Source organism: Prinia subflava, chromosome 5 (assembly GCF_021018805.1).
Source record: "Prinia subflava isolate CZ2003 ecotype Zambia chromosome 5, Cam_Psub_1.2, whole genome shotgun sequence".
NCBI classification, from domain to species: domain Eukaryota; kingdom Metazoa; phylum Chordata; class Aves; order Passeriformes; family Cisticolidae; genus Prinia; species Prinia subflava.
In genome coordinates this window covers 16,135,746-16,152,948 of record NC_086251.1, presented here as the reverse complement: position 1 = coordinate 16,152,948, position 17,203 = coordinate 16,135,746, and the positions used below count along the sequence as shown (strand labels likewise).

The 17,203-nt window shown below is 40.5% G+C and overlaps 1 protein-coding gene across 4 annotated transcripts in view; it reads left to right on the top strand.

Moving 5' to 3' along the window:
• KCNQ1 (potassium voltage-gated channel subfamily Q member 1) overlaps window positions 1–17,203 on the top strand; it is a 333,024-nt gene that overhangs the window by 34,375 nt on the left and 281,446 nt on the right. For all 4 annotated transcript variants that reach the window (XM_063398160.1, XM_063398162.1, XM_063398161.1 and 1 more), the window contains exon 2: window positions 6,363–6,453. In XM_063398160.1, the coding sequence (XP_063254230.1) occupies window positions 6,363–6,453 (91 nt within the window). The remainder of the gene's footprint in view (window positions 1–6,362; window positions 6,454–17,203) is intronic.

Genomic DNA, 17,203 nt, shown 5'->3' with positions numbered 1-17,203 from the left:
AGTACTTCTCTATGTATTTATTATTTTTTAGACTTGTTTCATATTCAGGTATGGTTTGTGTAGGTTGCTGGTTTTAACTCCTTGCTACAGTGATTTTTTTCTTTTTCAATGCTAATGTGTGAACAGCTACTGTAGTTAATAAAATGAATGCATTATTAGGAGTGTTAAAGTTGGCTTAAGGTAAAGTTGGCAAAGAGGAACTGAGTACAGGGCTCCTTCTTTCTAACCATGTACCATCACCAGACTATTCTATTACAAACAAACTTTTTTATTTTTAATGGAGTAAGTGATGGAGAACCTCTGGGGTCCACCAGCTGGATAATTAAATGCTTATTTAGCTCTCTGTCAGTAGCCTGGCACTGTGTTCTGGTATTCCATAGTCATGACAGTGTTCTTTAAGCATTTAGTTCAGACTTGCTAAAGGGTTCAGCATAAGACCTACACATCCAGGGTGTTTACTTGTGTGAATTTCATTAGGGATGAAAGTTTTCTCTGCCTTGTGAAATCCTGCTTCTTTTTTAAAAATAACCCCGAGTTTCTCATCTTCAGAAGCACTGGTTGGTATTTGTATTTGACACTATGCCTTGATGATCCCATAAAATAAATTGCCATCCTGTATTAGATTCCTAGCAATGCTGTTTATGTTCATAGATTTCCTTCTTCTCTTATTATTATCTGTCCTTTATTTTACAAGTTCTACCTGTTTCTGTTCTTTTACCTTTTCTTAGTTTTGCAGTCCCAAAATAATGTTGAGTGAAAGAACAAGAACCTGGTGCCTGGCTGCAGTAAGAAATTACTTGATATGGGTTAGTTCTGAATGTTTTCTTTCTTGTGTTGTGGAAATACTTGTTTGTCATGTGGTACTGTGTGAGTTGGTCAGGGATTTATGTTGACTTGCAGTAGTAAAATCCTGTTGAAGGTTTTCATGAGGATTTTCCTGATGTAAATTAAGTAAGGAGTTACTTTGCTGGCATGGAATGCGCAGAATGCATGATAAAATGAAAGAGGTTTCAGTGTGTCTCTTACCTGAAGCTGTCTAAATCCTCATTGCAATACCATTATTTGTTACAGGAAATACAAATATTCGTGTTATTTGTAACCTGGAAAGCTGCATGAAAATGTCCTTTTCTGACACTGCTGACCTTTGAGTTCACAGTCTGAAAAGTGTCAGCAAGTATAAGCCATGGGGATGAAAGATGAACTAATGATGCTGTCATATGTTTTAATGAACCAATGTGAACTGGATATGCAGCAGCATTATAGTTTGCAAATTATGATGATCGAGATAAGAATCTGCCCCAGTTTAATCTGCACACTCGTGTTGTTCATTCTCAATGTCATCCTTCCAGTTCTTGTAAAGTTCTGTACTTAAAGGAAGTTAAATGACTTTGTTTGCTTAAGAAACCTGTCACAGTTAGAAGGGCACCAGTAGTTGGATATTTCCGAGACTGATAGCTGTTATGAATAAAAATGGTTAGAAAAACCAGACTTAAGGCAGCTTGCAACATTGAACAAGGAAAAACTGTCTGTCTTCCTGCATGGTTAGAGCTCAAGTTGATATAAATTGAGCTGAACTTTGCATGTCCCTTCTCATCTATTAAATGTATTTAAGGTCTCAGCTCAGTTTGTAGCCTAGTGGCAACCTTTTCCTGGTTTATAGGACTCCCACTGGGAGTGTGTAAGAAACACTGCAAGAAGGAATGAAATCTACCCCCACTGTAGCACTGGTTTTGATGATAACAGCTGCATGTGCATGAGACTGCATTGATCTGGTGAGTAAGTACTTCCACCATGTCTCGTGCACTGTTTTTTTAAATGTTCCTGGTCATATCTCTGGACATATTTTACAAACCTTTATCAGTTCTCCTACCTGTGACATTCACTAAATGAGCATTGTTATCTCTCAGTAAGTGGTTTATTGTTCCTTTGATCATTCCACATATTGTTTCAAGCCACAAAAAAGACATGCTAACGTTCAAAAATCATAGTTAAATATAGAAAAAACCTCAGCAGCTCAGGGCTGAAGGCTGCACAGTACTGATAGCTACCTATAGTGTGTTAAGTTCCTGCAGCTGACACTGAGGTCAGGGAAAAAGCCATAGGTCTGTCTGTAAGTCAAAATATATCCTGAAATAGTCAGAAAACATTAAATCTACTTTTAGCTCTTAATATATTTCCTATCTGTTGCTAAATACAGCACATATGCTGGCTGGCCATATTCCCTTTGTTGAATCATTCTTTTGTGGCAATGCTCTAGCTCCTCAAACCTGTTCAAGACGAAAAATTACCTAAATTGTCTGACGCAATGAAGCAAGACAAAATGTATTATTTATTAAATGTTGGCCCACACACACACCTGTGCAGACACTGCCTCATGTAATTCTCTATATAGCAGTGTCTGTGCTCGTGCTTTTCCTTTTGTTGGGTGTGTAGCACAGACACACATCCGAGCCCAGCTGCAGGCTGGGAATGTGTGTGAGCTCAGAGTGGGGCTGGGGTGCTGCTCCCTGGTGCCACCGAGAGCTCCACTGCTGGGGCTGGCTCCACCAGGTGTGCACTGCCTGGGAAAGCTGGGTGGAAAGGACAGCCAGAGAAACTGGCTTCGAGTAAAATAGTGCTGGCTGAGGGGACACAGGTCTCCTTGTACCAGTCTACCAAAAACTGAGCCCATGAAAGAAAACGCTTTGTAATGTCCACGCTGCTTTAACAGTGGTGTTGTGGTTTCACATCAAGAAGCACAGAGATGATCAGCCACTTGCAAAATTCTTGGTTTAAAAGAACACGTAACACTTGTAAGATATGACTTAACCACAAAGCTAGGTATTTTTGAATGCATCTGCTGATGGAGTAGATGTGACATCTACATGGAAGCAGATGCTACTTTGTAACCTGGGAGAGACAGCATGAAAAACTTCACAGGCTATCTCTTCATCTCTAACGCTTGCTTGGCCCCACAATCATAGAGTGAGATCAGAGCTGACAAGAGCCTGAACTCATCACTCTGCTTCCTTTCTTGAAGATGGTCACATTGTGCATAGAGAGTGAACAGGCAATGGGTTTCAGGAGATAAAAGACTTGTGGCTTGCAAGAGATGAAGCTCTGACTGCTAAGAGTTTAGGAAATCCATCAGTGTTTGCTGACTATCTCTCCTTTAGAGGAAAAATGTATATTAAAAAAATTATACCAGAGTGGAGTCAGTTGCCTATTAGTTTGTCTGATATTTACTGTTTGGATTAAGAGTGTACATGCTTAGCATCTATATCAAGACAAGTTTTTGCTTTGTTTGGGGTTGGGTGTTTTTTTGGGGGGGTTGGTTGGGTTTTGTTTTGTTTTGTTTTTTTAATCTAGTAATAGCAATCACAGTAAAGTGTTAGTAAGTGTGATAAGGTTATTTGTGAAAATTGTAATGTTTGCTTTTCTGAGGCAGGCCAGTTAAATTGCCCCAGGATGATTTTTGCATAAGCAAATTCAAGCTTGAGGCAGAGTTTGTGCCTGCAGCTGTTGTTTGTAATGCACTCCTGTGGACTTGTCTGCTGCTTAGGCAGTAACTGAGAATCTGTGTTCCACTTCTGGCTGAAGAAGGAGGAGATAACTGTCAAAAAGAAAAAGGGGAGGAAAAAAATATGCCAGACTTCCTGTTTTCTATTTTACTGGTGCCTCAGTCCCTTCTTACACTTTGAAGGTGGAGAAGGGAGCCACTGCACTAATAACAAAATGAAAACAAAGAGTTTTTGGAAGACAACGAAGAGTAGGCTCGTGCCAGAGGATGATGGCACCATTTGTATTTATTTACTGTCTTAATTTTGCACCTTCTGCTCCTTATGTGCAGTTAATCTAAGCGAAAGAGCAGTGCCACTGTAACAGGGGGAGTAGCTCAGCTGCGGTGCTGCACTGGCACCTTGTGGGTGTCAAACCTCTCATGCCAAGGAAACACACGTGAAGCAGCACTGCCTGACCAAACATCTTTGTTTTGCATGGTATAATGTGTATTTTTGGTTATGAACGTGTCTCATACATCAGCCTGGAAAGAGCACAACAGTGAATTGTAAGAGCTTTTCTAGGGGTGAAAAAAAAATAGTAAGACTGAAATGGGTCCATGTGCATGAAAACCCATAAAAGTAGGTAGGGAGTGGGGCGACTGGCACTTGAGGCAGTTCTTACCTCAGCCATCAATTTTTCTAATAGGAACAAGCAAAGAGATTTGGCAAAGGACTGACCCTAAATTAATGTTTTTGGCACTTCGGCACATGAACTTTCAACTTCCATGCTTACTAGGTTTTTGTGTTTGTTTAGGAAAAGGACAGAAACGGGATCGTCTTTGCTTTGCTGCCCCCTTGTGGTTCCATGTGTTGGCCGAGTTAAACATCCCAGTGTCTCCTGCCAGTAAGGGATGCAGTAAATTTGAACTGGTGCTGCTCATCCCGTGCAGCTCATTGTTTGCTTTGAACTGGTAACCTTATCTGTGTTGGACTCTGAATCCAGAAACCTCGGCTGTCTCTGTGCTACTGACCCCATTTCTGTTCACACTGTCGTGTGTATTGTTCTTATGCTGTGGTGAGAATACTGCAGACAGAAGGGCTGGATGCTTATGGGACATTTATGTTGTGTTTCAAATATCTGGCTCACCTTTGCATTCTCCTGCCTTGTCTGCACGACTCACTTCTGCTTAGGAATGCCCAAAGTAGAGGTACAGGGTAAAATGAGAAGACTTTAGAGGGGAATCAAACTCCCACATACTTATATTTTGCTTAGGTAAAGTATATTTTTATATGGGTACTTGTGTTGATATATGGTAATCTCTCTCCTATTAATTTCATTATCTATTCGATTTTTGTGCCTATTTACCTACAAACGTTCTCTCCGCTGTTTGGTAGCACACTCTCAAAGGCTGCACTCGATAATCTCAAAGCTCAGACTTGGTCTGAGAGGTCTTTTCTACCCTTAATGATTCCATCATTCTGGCATCATTTTTCTCTGTGTGCTTTGGACTTGCCTACGCTGTATCTTGAAGCAATTGTTGAGGAGTGTAGCTTATGTCAACCTTAACACAGTTTTGTTTTCTTGGTCTTTCAAAAGATTTACCCAAAGCAGTGCTCACTTCCATGAATAAAAGTAGAGGCTGTGATTGACTTCAGCTGAGCCATGCCACTCCAATGTCCTGGTTTAATACTTTTCTTGAGTTCAGTTTTATTCACTGTGTCGATTCTTTTTTATTGTGTTTTGGGTTTTTTTTTAAGTTAAAAAAATGGTTAACTGTTTTAGAGATGTGTAATAGGATGGGTGATTTAGTTAGTGGATTTTGCACCAAGTTTCAGTTGAGTACAAAGGATTGGTGTTGCCTGTTTCAGCAGAATTGTGAGAAATAGCCCTAACAACTAATTTGGTGTTTAAGAAGTGGATGTTTTCATTTTTGCTGATTGTGTATGTTGTGTTTTTAAAAGAAACATGCAGTTCTTTGGGCAGTGGAAGCTGCCTGTGGCTAGTGTGTGGTGGATAGCATCCACTTTGGGTGTTGAATGGTTCTCTTCCCAAATGTGTTACGTTCCCTCAGGGGAAGCAGCATCCTGTGGGATGGTGAGCAGAGCTGCTCAGGGAAGGGGTCTGAAGGCAGAGGCTGCAGGGCTGCAGGGCTGCCTTGCTCCCCAGGTGGGGGAAGAGGATTTCTGGGAGGTTACAGTCAGCTGGGCTGGCTCCCTGGCTGTCCCAAATCTTATGTTGGAAACCAGGACCCCTTCCCTAAGGACAGATGTGTCAGCCCCATCCATGGAAGTGTTCCAGGCCAGGCTGGGTGGGGCTCCAATCAATCTGTTTCGGGGATAGGTGACTCTGCCCATGGCAGGGGTTAGGAACTAGGTGGAATCACACCTAGGCTGTGTTTCAAATGCCAAATGTCAGACCTTTTTTATTTGGGGCCTTTTAGGGATACATTATAAAAGACAGTACAGTACAGCCTATTAAACTTTGGCTTAGCTGTGATTTTTTTTTTTTTCAATTTATTGGGCTTTGGATCAGCAAAAAGACAAATATTTGAAACAAGTTTGAGGGTTGTGTGGTGATTCAGCCAAAGTAGTCCTTAAAATGGGAAAGAGCAAGGAATGCTCTTTTCATGAAAGGCCAGAAAACAGCAAATCTTAGAGGTAGGCTGAAGCTAGTGTTACCATATGGCTTCATTTGATAATGTCCAACCCAAAACCTCAGTGTCTGAAGAGAAATAAACTATCCAAAAGGAAGCAGGATCATGCAGAATTTCCCAGCTGTGTTTTAGGATAGTACAAACCAATGACATTTCAGTGTAAACAGATGATTTGCGATTGCATAATTACCTGTTCTTCCCTAAAAGTTTATTTTATTTTTTTTTTCAGCTTCCTTATTGTGCTGATATGCCTTATCTTCAGTGTGCTTTCTACAATTGAGCAGTATGCAGCTCTTGCTACAGGGACATTATTTTGGATGGTATGTATGTGGACATTAATGTGATTGATGTGTGTTTGTTTCTAATGTGCAATTTCTGATCCCCTGAGCTAACACCATATCGAAAAAAATGTTCCTTATGGTTTGATATACAAGAGAGTTTTCTGCTTTTCCCTATCGAGTCTGTAAAGCTACAGAAATTACAGAAGTCATGGTAATGCAAAAATGAAGTGGTACCCTCTGTGGCCTATACTGAGGACATCTGTGGTGTGTCCAACACATGCAGTTATTCTAATTCAGCTTGAATCCCTCCTATTGCTTGGGTCAATACTTTTTTCAGCTGTACTGAAGACCAGACACCTGGCCATAGCAGGGGAAAAAAGTAAGTGTAAGTCGTTTCATGTAGTTGATGTCATATCCAGCTTTGTTTCAGAAGTGGAAAGCTCATGTCCATTGCCATTAATTCAACTTGTTCTACCTGTCTCATGCTCTTTCCCTCCGGCAGAGAAAACACAGTCACCGTGTTTATAGTACACCCCTGCTGCAGCACAAATGTGCCAACCAATGCTGCAGGAGTATTTGTGTCCTGCCTGCCTAGATTTCATCAAACAGCCTTCGTTTTGAGGTTGGAGAGGCATGATTTTAAACATCCAAGCTTTTATTTGTTGTACCTCACTAGTGGGATACCCCCTGCTAAATCATTAATTTGTTTGTATTTATAAATAAATTACCATTATTTAACTTGTGGAGACACTGTCACTGTATTGAGAAAATGCTAACTAGCAATTTAAATATTCGTTCAAAACAGGTATTGTAGCAATGCTTCAGTAATATCATTAGGTGTATTACCACTATTCACATGAAAAAGTTCACTTTAAGACCCCCATCAATTCTAATAAATTTTGGCTATTTATCTCTGAAATATGCTGAGGTTCTATACCCAATATGTACGCTGTAAGAATAAGAATATAGTGTATTAAATTTAATGTCAATCATACTATTTCTGTATGAAGTACCTTCATTCCTGTATAGTACTTTTAACTAACGTGTAAGATGTTTGAACTCCTAGGTGTAACATAATTAGTTACATCTAAGAGCATCCATGCATTTGTGTATGCTTTTGGTGGTTTGGTTTTTTTGGTTGTGTTTGAGGTTTGTTGTTGTTTGTGGGGGGGTTTTTTTGTTTGTTTTGTTTTTGGTCTTGGGTTTTTTTTGTTGTTGGTTTTGGTTTGGTTTTCTTTTTGTGTGTTGTGTGTGTTATTTGACATTTCCTTTTTGTACAGATGTAATTTGTTTTGGGTATTTTACTCCATAACTGGTGGGGTTTTTATTCATAATTTCTGCCAGTGTCTGTGATGACTCTAACTCCTGGTAATGTCTCACTCATCTTTGCAATATGTCATAGTATTTTACATGTGTGTTGTCTTGGTGAAACAAGTTCCAGTGACAACATAACTCGAAAGGTTTCCCTGCCTGCCCCCACCCTGAGAAATCATGGAGCTTGTGTTTGGTTTGTTCATGCTGTGTGCAGCGTGTGTATCTGGGCAATGCAGGCAGTGTAAGGGCGTGCAAAGCACTCAGGATTACACACAGTGCGTGTAAGATCCAGTATGGGTTGTGGATTTCTACTATTCTGTATTATCTTCCTCTCTAAGCAGTGAGGGAACCGGTGAAGGATGTGTCAGTGTTCCTGTTCTACCTAGTGAGAAAAACTGTGGTTAATTCTAAAACTGAAATCCTCCTGTCATGGGTTTTATGGGAAATAAGCAGTTGTCTGTCTGTTCAGTATTGGCACAGTCTGATATTGTTTTCTTAAAGGATTAACTGTGGTAATTTTGATGAAACCTGTGGGGATTATGGGGAGCCATCCATCCAAAGCAGTAGATGGGCCAACCTGTTCTCTGCTCTATTCAGTTTCAGTGGGACTTTCCAAGGAGTTGTGGCATCTTGGAACACAAACATAAATGTCAGAATCTCACTCCTGTTGGCATCTACCCAGTGGCATTTCTTCTTCTCTTATTTCTTAAGAGATTTTTCTTTGACTTTAAGGTAACATTACAAGTCGTCAAAAAATAGATGTAATTCTCCCCTGAATTCTGAGGGAGAGATTTAACCACAGAGGGCTGGTTGAAGAGAGACTGCAAAATGGAAAGAAGGAAGTAAAATAAAGTGTAATAGCAAGCAGGGATTATGGCACAAAACAGGAAAAGACAGAGTGCAAACCTCAAAATCAAATGGTGCTGTAAGGAGAAATGAAAGCTTAGGAGAGCACTCTTTCTACGGCTCTGCAGTAGGAGTTAATATCTTTTTTTGTTTCTATAGAAGGATTTTTAATTATTTGACTGTAATGATTTTTATTTGGAGCCAGAAAATTCAAGTAGGTAACATTCTCATTGTAGGTGAGCAAAGGAGGGCAAGCAATTTGATTGACAAATTAATACTAAATGAGAGAGTGCTCAAAGGAGCAGCAGGGTACCAGCGACCTATAGGAGTATGAGAATCCTGAAGATGGCTTTTGCCTGGGCTTAACTGGGCAGGGCAGTGAGAATGGAGGAACTTTGGCCACGCAGAGTTTGTGGTTTCAGACCTCAAGTAATCGCATGAAACTTGATTTAAATGGCACTGAAGATATGCATTGGGAGAAGAACAAAATCTGTTCCTCCTGGAAAACTAATTAAACATGGCCATTAAAAGCACTTACAATTAATAGCCATACTGCTTTATTTTCTCCAAATAGCCAAAGTATTTGGCTCTGACTCTGTAAAAGATCTGAGCACCTGCATAAATTCAGCAGGTAGTCTTTTTGAAAGCAGGGAGCCTGGTCACATTGAAATTACAGATAAAAGCTGAGTCTGCCCTTTTTCATAAAAAAAGAATTTCACACTCATTACTAATATAGTCATACAAGATACTACAGTAACATGAAAATAAAAGCTAAAAAAGTTGTTGAGATTATATGTATATTTTATTTTGATTTTATTCTGGAGCTGCTTGTCCTAAAATATCACCTCCCACTTGCACAGCATGAAACAGAAGATGTTACGCTATCAGTAATTTTAAAGCATTAAAAACCGCTTCTATTTCTCATAAAAGCAAGAAAAACACAAGCTTAGCATTGGAGAGATAAACAGGGGCAAGTTTTATATGTGTTCCAAGTGGTGTTCCAGATTCAGACAAAAAGCCTACAATTAGCTGCTGAATCTTTCTCTACTTGTCACCACACTTCACGAGGCAAAGAGCCCCGATGAAAGCTATACCTAAACGCAGTTGTAATGGGAGATTAGGGGAGAATTGGCCTTTTGTTCGTTTCTCGAATGCAGTGAAAACTGTTTAAATTTGCATGTGTTTATTTTCTCTTTTTTTTTCACTAGATGGTGCTGTCGTAGGGGGTTTGACTCCGGTTGCTCGTTGGCACTTGCCCAGCGTGAGCTGGAGCCTGAGCCAAGGCTGTGAAAGCATCATCATCTTCTGAAGAGCCCTGTGAAATAGTGGGGCCATGACTCATACAGAGAACGTGGTATAGCAGAGTAAAAATTGATTTTGAGGCTGCAGTGTCCAAACTGTGGAAAAAAGTAGTGCAGAGACGTATGTTCCCAGAGAGGCCATATTTTTCTTTTATTTTCATAAGCAAGGATTTTATGATGCCAGAACACAGCAGAATGCTGTTATCTCAGCATGATCTAAGAAAATCCAAGTGCCTGATCCAAGGGGATTAAATATTCTGCTGAACCAAGGGATATTTGGTGTGCCTGAAAAAGCTATTTTCTGGTAGGAATCTCATTTCAATATTGATTCCCGCCAAATAAAAAATAAAGAAGAAAAAGGCTGGTTTTATGACGAAAGTATAAACTCGTTCCAGTTTTCTGTTTTAAGTTCCTTTTCTACTTTAGCATACTTCTTACTGAAGAGATTAAACAATACTTAAACTTTAAAAAATACAAATTAAGATTGAAAGGCAATAGTTGTTGTTTATTAACATTTACTTTATTAGCATTGAAATTATTCCTGCAATTATGAGAAACTGGCACTGAGTCTAGGCCCATAGGAAATCTAGTTTATATTGCTTTTTTAATATAATGTTTTGAGTATAAACCTTGGCTTTTGTTTGCTGGAGTGTTTTGTGTGTCTTTTGGGAAAGAGGAAAACACCTACAGCTTTTGCTTCTGAAGGTGGTCTTCACAGAGAATACTCATTTCAAAGGGGTTCCAGCAGTTTTCTTTCCTGATAATGTTCCTTGCTTAAGAAGGCCCAAAATGCAGAATCACCATCTGCATTGGTGCATTTTCATCCTTTTGCAAAAGTAAATGAATTTAATATCTGTAAAAGATGCCTGGTGACAGCTCTGCAGATTAATCTAGTTTACAGACTCTGAAGAACAACTGTAGCTGAGAAAGTGAAAAATCTGTTTTTGCAGCCTCAACAGTGTCCCCTGGGCTGACCCAAGGTGAGGTAGAAGATGTGTCCAGTGCATTAATGGTCTCTAATCTTTTTCCTTTGTTGGACCTGCAGACAGACCTGTCCAGGGAGTCACTCTCTGCAGCCTTTCCTTTCTGTCACTCCACTGACAGCTGAAGGGGAGAATCCCAGCTTTCAGTCAAAGTTGGCTTCTTTGCATTCTAGTTTTCAGGAACAATGCCAGCTGTGAGAGATTTGAAGGCTCAGAAAACATGATTAGAAATTAAAATTGCCCTCCCTCCTTTTAACGAGGTAACAGTGTGAGAAGTAGCTGGCACAGGGATCTTCCCCTGATCTGCACCCAGGTGTTTCTGGCTGTATTTTAGCCCTGCTTGTGATGTTTATGGCTGAGCTGTGCTGGCAGATAACGTGAGTGCTTCTGATCCGCCTCCCTGCGAAATCAGCTGCCTTGGTTTGAAGTGTTGCTGGTAGTAAGATCTTAACTTGTTCCAGCTGTTCTCAAAGCAATCCCTTGTCAACTGCCCCGGCCTGCAGAAGAGAGTTATGTGTTTCATGTAAATGTGATGTTAAAAGGATTTAATTCATTTGGTTCAGAAGGCTGCATGGACATGCTTAAATTCTGCCTTATGTCCATTCTGAGAAGGTCAAAGGGAGCCAAATCAGATGGTTCCAAAGTGGAAGTAAGGCTGTCTGTTAGGGACAGCTGAACCAATCTCATGAAATAAGTGCATTTTTATTACAAAAAAAGTATTTAAAAATAATTTTAAAAAATTACAGACGAGCCTCTTGCTCTGGTTTTATGTAGATAAAATCTGAGTTTAGGAGGAATGAAGAGGTGATACGGAATGAAAGCATGCTAAGACCAGTAAGGCAGAGATGAGCTAGTTTTGTTTTGACATGTGCTAAAAATCAAAGCCTTGTAGAAGGGCGCGGGAGTTTCCTTTAAAATCTGCAGAGGGCAGCATTGGACCGCGCTGTGTTCTCCAGGGGTGGCGGCTTCTGACCTTGGATGGTGTCCTGAACTAGATAAAAATATATTTTGGAAGAAGTGAACTCTTAATAAAGAAATGTTTTTCCACATGGGCTTGGGGAATTTTATATGAGTAATTAGCAATCATAATTTGTGGAGAGAGAGATGGGAGAAAAGGGCAGTGTGAACATTGGTGCCAGAGAAAACTCTGGCAACTTTGTGGTGGAGCCAGAAAATTCATGCCATTTGGTCTACTTTATTGCTCATCGTGTGGATGGCTTTAAAAAAAAAAAAAAAAAAAAAAAAAAAAAAAAAAAAAAGAAGAACAATTAATGCTTTCTGTGAAATGAATTGGGCAAGTGTTTGCATGGAGGAGAAAGAAAAAAAAAATTAAACTTGTTAAAACACAGAAAGACTTCCAATATGTTATGCCCTGCCAGGTACACTCATGGTATTATTAGATGTTTCCTATTCTGTTGGGATAAAAGAAAGGTTTATTTTTCTAAATTTCTCTAAAATTACCACCCAGAATGGCCTTTAGATGTCAATGATAAGAACAAGCAGCAGTTTTTATAGAAAAAGCCCACACCTCTTTTTACATATATCCACACATTTTATCTAGAGTGTCCAAAAATTGTGGGTTTGAATTTTTATTTTAGTCTGCTACAATGGAAAGGCTTGGATGTAGAAAATGGATTACTCCTTTTCTATGAACTTTGGAAAGAAAAATCCCTTCTCTGGGATTTCTGTGCCTGGAGTTGTGTGGTGGCATAACTGAACACTGTCATTCAAAATAAAATCTGCAACTACATCGCTGTGCAAGAAGGAATCAGAATTTGGCATTTCTCCCCTTTGGGATGAGGTGGCTGTGAAGCACCAGGCAATTTTTGGGATTCATCTGGAGACTAGGACTGTGGCAGGAGCGACCTTCCTGGGGCTGAGGGTGGGGCTGGTGACAGATTGTGGGCCAGCACACGCCTCTGGTGATGGATTGGTGCCGTCTGCTGCTGCTTGGTGGCCCCCATGATCTGACACGGTGATCCCCCGCCCTGGCAGCACGGGGGCCTGTGCCACACCAAAATGAGCAGGGTGCCACCTTGTCCTTGTGCGCACAGCGAGCATCCCATATATGAGCTGCAGGAAGGTGAAAGCTTTCAGGAAACACTGCTTCTAAATTGTATGCAGGGTTTTGATAGATAGGGGATACATTCTGTGGAATTACTAGTTTTTCACCTGTTCCCAAGAGCTCGTGTTTGCCTTCCTAAGTCACACAGTAGACCAGTGTCTTTTTTCTTCATGTTTAAGAATGGTACGTTCCAATAAATTGTGTTCAAAGGTGCAGCTAAGAAAATGCCATCACTGAAAATGGCATGTTTCATTCACAGTTACATTTATTATTCACTTTGTCAAGCTTCCTACTTACAAGTTAAAGTTTGACTAAACTTTTCTGGGGTGTAAATCCATGTCAAACTTGGAACGTTCACTTGCAAAACTCCAAAAAAACCATAGTAAACATATTTTCTTTGAAATTATACATATTTTTCACTATTTATTATTTTAGTAAACAAGCAGAGTAATACAAATTTCCATCTTAGGAAAAAAAATTTAAAACTGTGGAATACTGGTGCATGCTGTAACCAAGCAGTGAAAAGAAAGATTTTTAAATTTAGGGTTTATCTGGATTAGTGCGTAATGTTTGCAGTGACAGGTGTTTCCTTTATGCTTTGCCCAAATGTCTGGAAAGTAGTCTGTCATTAAGTGCTACATTCAGTGTGTATCTCAATTTCGGTGTAACTGGAGGGTCTCTGGCTTTGTTAGGTCCTTGTTTTCACATCTGACCTCAGCCAGCTGGAGTCTATTGTTTTAAGCGTAATGTAACAGCTGACATAACATAACGGATATCACGCCGAGGGAGGGCAAAGGGAGAGCCTGGAGGAGAGGCAGGGGCAAAACTAGCTTCATGATTCAGAGTGCAAGCTTGCTGGCTTGTTTTCCCAGGGGGAATTAGCTAGGAAATAATGGGATGAGTCTGTTGAAGTTCTATTTGCAATTGATTACATATGATAGACTACTGAGACAGGTTTGAATTTGCCAGCTGTCACTAGCTGGTGGCTCTTGAATGGCTTTAAGTGGCCCTTGGTAGGCAAAACTGGAATCAACTCTGCAGGTGTACTGTAACTACAGTGCAGAAAACAGCAAGTGCCAGTGCCTAAGAAGAAAGGAGGTTCCAGAAGTTAGCAGAGAGAAAATAACTTAAATTGAATATATCAAGAACTTTATTTTGCAATGTTGGGTTAAGTGGGTTCAATTAACTGGCTAAAAACCCAAAATCAACTGGACTTCTTGGTGGCTTTCTTTTTCTTTTCAGTTTCTAAAGTAAACTTGTATGAGTTTGTTTTCCGAAAAGCTTCGTTATTTTGTTTCTTGACTTCTGTGTTTGACAGGAGCAGAGTGCATCTCAGCACTGAGAGCTGACTGCTCTTGGAAGGGGGCTGAATAAGTGTTAGCAGTTTGCCAGGCCATGAAAAAAGTGACAGATATCTGACTTTGTGCACAGATAGAGAACAACAACATGGGAGAATACTCCTATTTCCTCATATGTTTTTATGTATATGCTTCTTTACATATGCATTTATGTATAGAATGTTTATTTCTTCGTTAATAACTCAAAGAAAGATGTACTTATAGCTGAATTTAATTTGTATTGAGTAGAACCTCTGGCAGTTCTGCCCTATTGAGAGTTTATTCCATGGCTTTAGACGAGGGGGGTAAAAAAGGCAAGACTGTATGCTGGTTGTTTTTTTCTCAAATGTCTATGTGCAGAGGCAACTAAATAACATTCTACATTTATAAGTGAAGTTTTTATGGCATGAGGCTTGCAATTGTGCAGTGTGTTTAACTTTGTGTGTATGAGTCGTCATCATGACTTCAGTGGAGCTTCCTGTGTGCATAAATATTAACAGGATCAGGATGTAGTAGGAAAGATTTCTTCAACAGAGTCTGCTTGTACTTAGGGGCAACCTAGGAAGCATGAGTTTGATTTATGTAACTGCAAACTGTATTTATCTCACATTTAGTGTTTTAAATGTATTTTTATCTAATTTACTTTTATTTTGGTAGTATAAAAAATGTCGTGACTGAAGCGTGCTTTGTGTTAAACTTGTCTTGCACAAAGAGTTTCTAGGATCGCTCCTGTTGTACTATGAGGCCCAATTCTACCTTATCTCAGTAATCAAAAAGGCCTTGTGGAAGTTTATGAGAGCTGTTGGTTCAGTGGCTAGCAGTATTTAGCATGGGCATTTACGCTTTATCTCAGCTTATAAAATAAATGAATTTAATTGTGGAGCTCAGAACATGGTGTTTGTACTGAGCTGCTGGAGAGGTCTTGGTAGCCCGGAGAGCTGCCACGTACTGCCTTTTCTTTTCCGTGTTGGTGGCGTGCCCTGTGCCTTGGGAGCAAACAAGGATGGGCGCCCCTGTGCCCTGGTAGCCACAGCAGTCAGAGGCTCTGCAGCAGAGAAAGTTCTGTTGGCTTCTCAGTTCTCTCTGGGGACCAAATTCTGGGATAAATGTCCCAAAACCTCTGTACTGCTCAGCTATCCCCACTGATTGCTGATTTCAGGGACCTGTACCCTAGTGCTTACATCAGGTATTTCCTCCTGACCCATTGACCAGGAGCATACTTTAAGGATGTTGGGGAACCAAGAGCAGTTATTGGTGCTCAGAAACAGCCGGACTTTGAAGTACTAACAAAATAACCAAAATGCCTGTTTTCACACCCAGACTGTGAAAGCCAGCTATGTGCTGCCTCACTTTGATGGTTTCCCCTATGCTAATGACACTGAGGCTGGCCTCTTTTTTCCTCCAGCATGTTGTTAACATCCTTATTAAGGTACCTTTCAGAAACTCTCCTTTTCGTTGTTGTTTCTGTCAGCTCGACGGGATGTGTTTACACGTGGAATGCATGCAAAAGTTGATTTCCTTGTCCTTTATTCCTCTGCAGCTGTTCCCCAGGCCAAGGTGAGAAAGGGTGTCTGCTGTAGAGGTGATTTGTCTGTCTATGGCTCCCTGCAGCACGTGTGGGTACAATGCATTTAGATGCTGTTTTGGCTGCAGCATTGCAGTCCAGTTTTAAATGGGATTGTGTGTGTCTGATGAGTGACCTCCCTCAGGCCCACAGGCAGGGAGCTCGGAATGAGCTACCTTCTAGGAGCTGCTCCAAGGCATTGATTTAGTACAGGGAGCTTGGAATGAGCTGTACTTAGTGGCCAAGGCTGGGGGAAAGGGAGGAGAGAAAATTAAATATTTACTAATCTTACTTCTGTCATGCCTTACAAACATGAGTGTGCTTAACCTCCCAGCATTCTTGAGAGGTGAATATTAGCAGTTTTATGTGTAAAATCGGGTGATCCATAGCTTTTTCACTCTAAGTTGGCTTTGTGAGATAAATCCTTCAGAGAACCCAGGCTGCACTTTCAAGAGAGGGTTTCAGCCTACATAAACTGGCACTGCCACCTGAAGGAATGATCCTGCTGCTCCATTCCTTCTGCCAACACAAGCATTTATACAGCTCTGTTGTCAATTGCGTTGGAGAACCCAGATGGGTTCAAATTAACCTTTTTTTTGGCCAGATGAGATTGCTTCTTTTGGCAACCGTTCTGGCTTAAACTGTTTGTGGAACTGTAGAGTAAGACTTGTTAGCTTTTGATAGTTAAAAGTGTGATGGAAACTTTATCTGCAACACAATTTACAAGCAGACTCATGTGTTATTCTTCTGAGAAAGGACATTATTGTTGTTTCCATTACAGCCCTGCCTGTATGATCGAGTACAACACCTAGCAGAGTGTGGAGCCGTGCTCTAAAAGATAGCTCCTACCCCCATAGGCCTCGCAGACTAAACAAACAAAGTGGTTGAAAAGGTAAGGGGAAGGAAGTTCTGAGTGGGCTCTTGCACAGTGAGGCACTGAGGCAGAGAAAACACGACTTCCAGAAGTCCCATCTTTGGCCTGCTCCAAGCATTCTGGTTCAGTGATGGGCCTCAGCAGTCAAAACACTGAGAAGGAAAATGTATTTAATTTCTTGTCTCCTTTCTTAACTTAGACCTGTGAAGGTTTGGGGTTTGGTTTCTTTTTTTTGCCTGAGATTTTGGCCCTTATTTTACACACTGAAGCTTGTGCCTCTCATGTATTGATTTGACTGAATAATGAATTAAGTAGCATTTTATGTTTACTTTTCATCTGTTTTGCTGCAGGACAGCAGGATTGCAGCCTGACAGCTGATTGAGGCCAGCTTGGCTGAGATTAAGTTTATCCTGCAGGTCTAGGCCAGCCTACCATAATCCAGAGCTGGTTATTGAACCCGAGTTGGCAGCTAGGCCATCTCTACAAACAAAAGCTGTATTGTTGA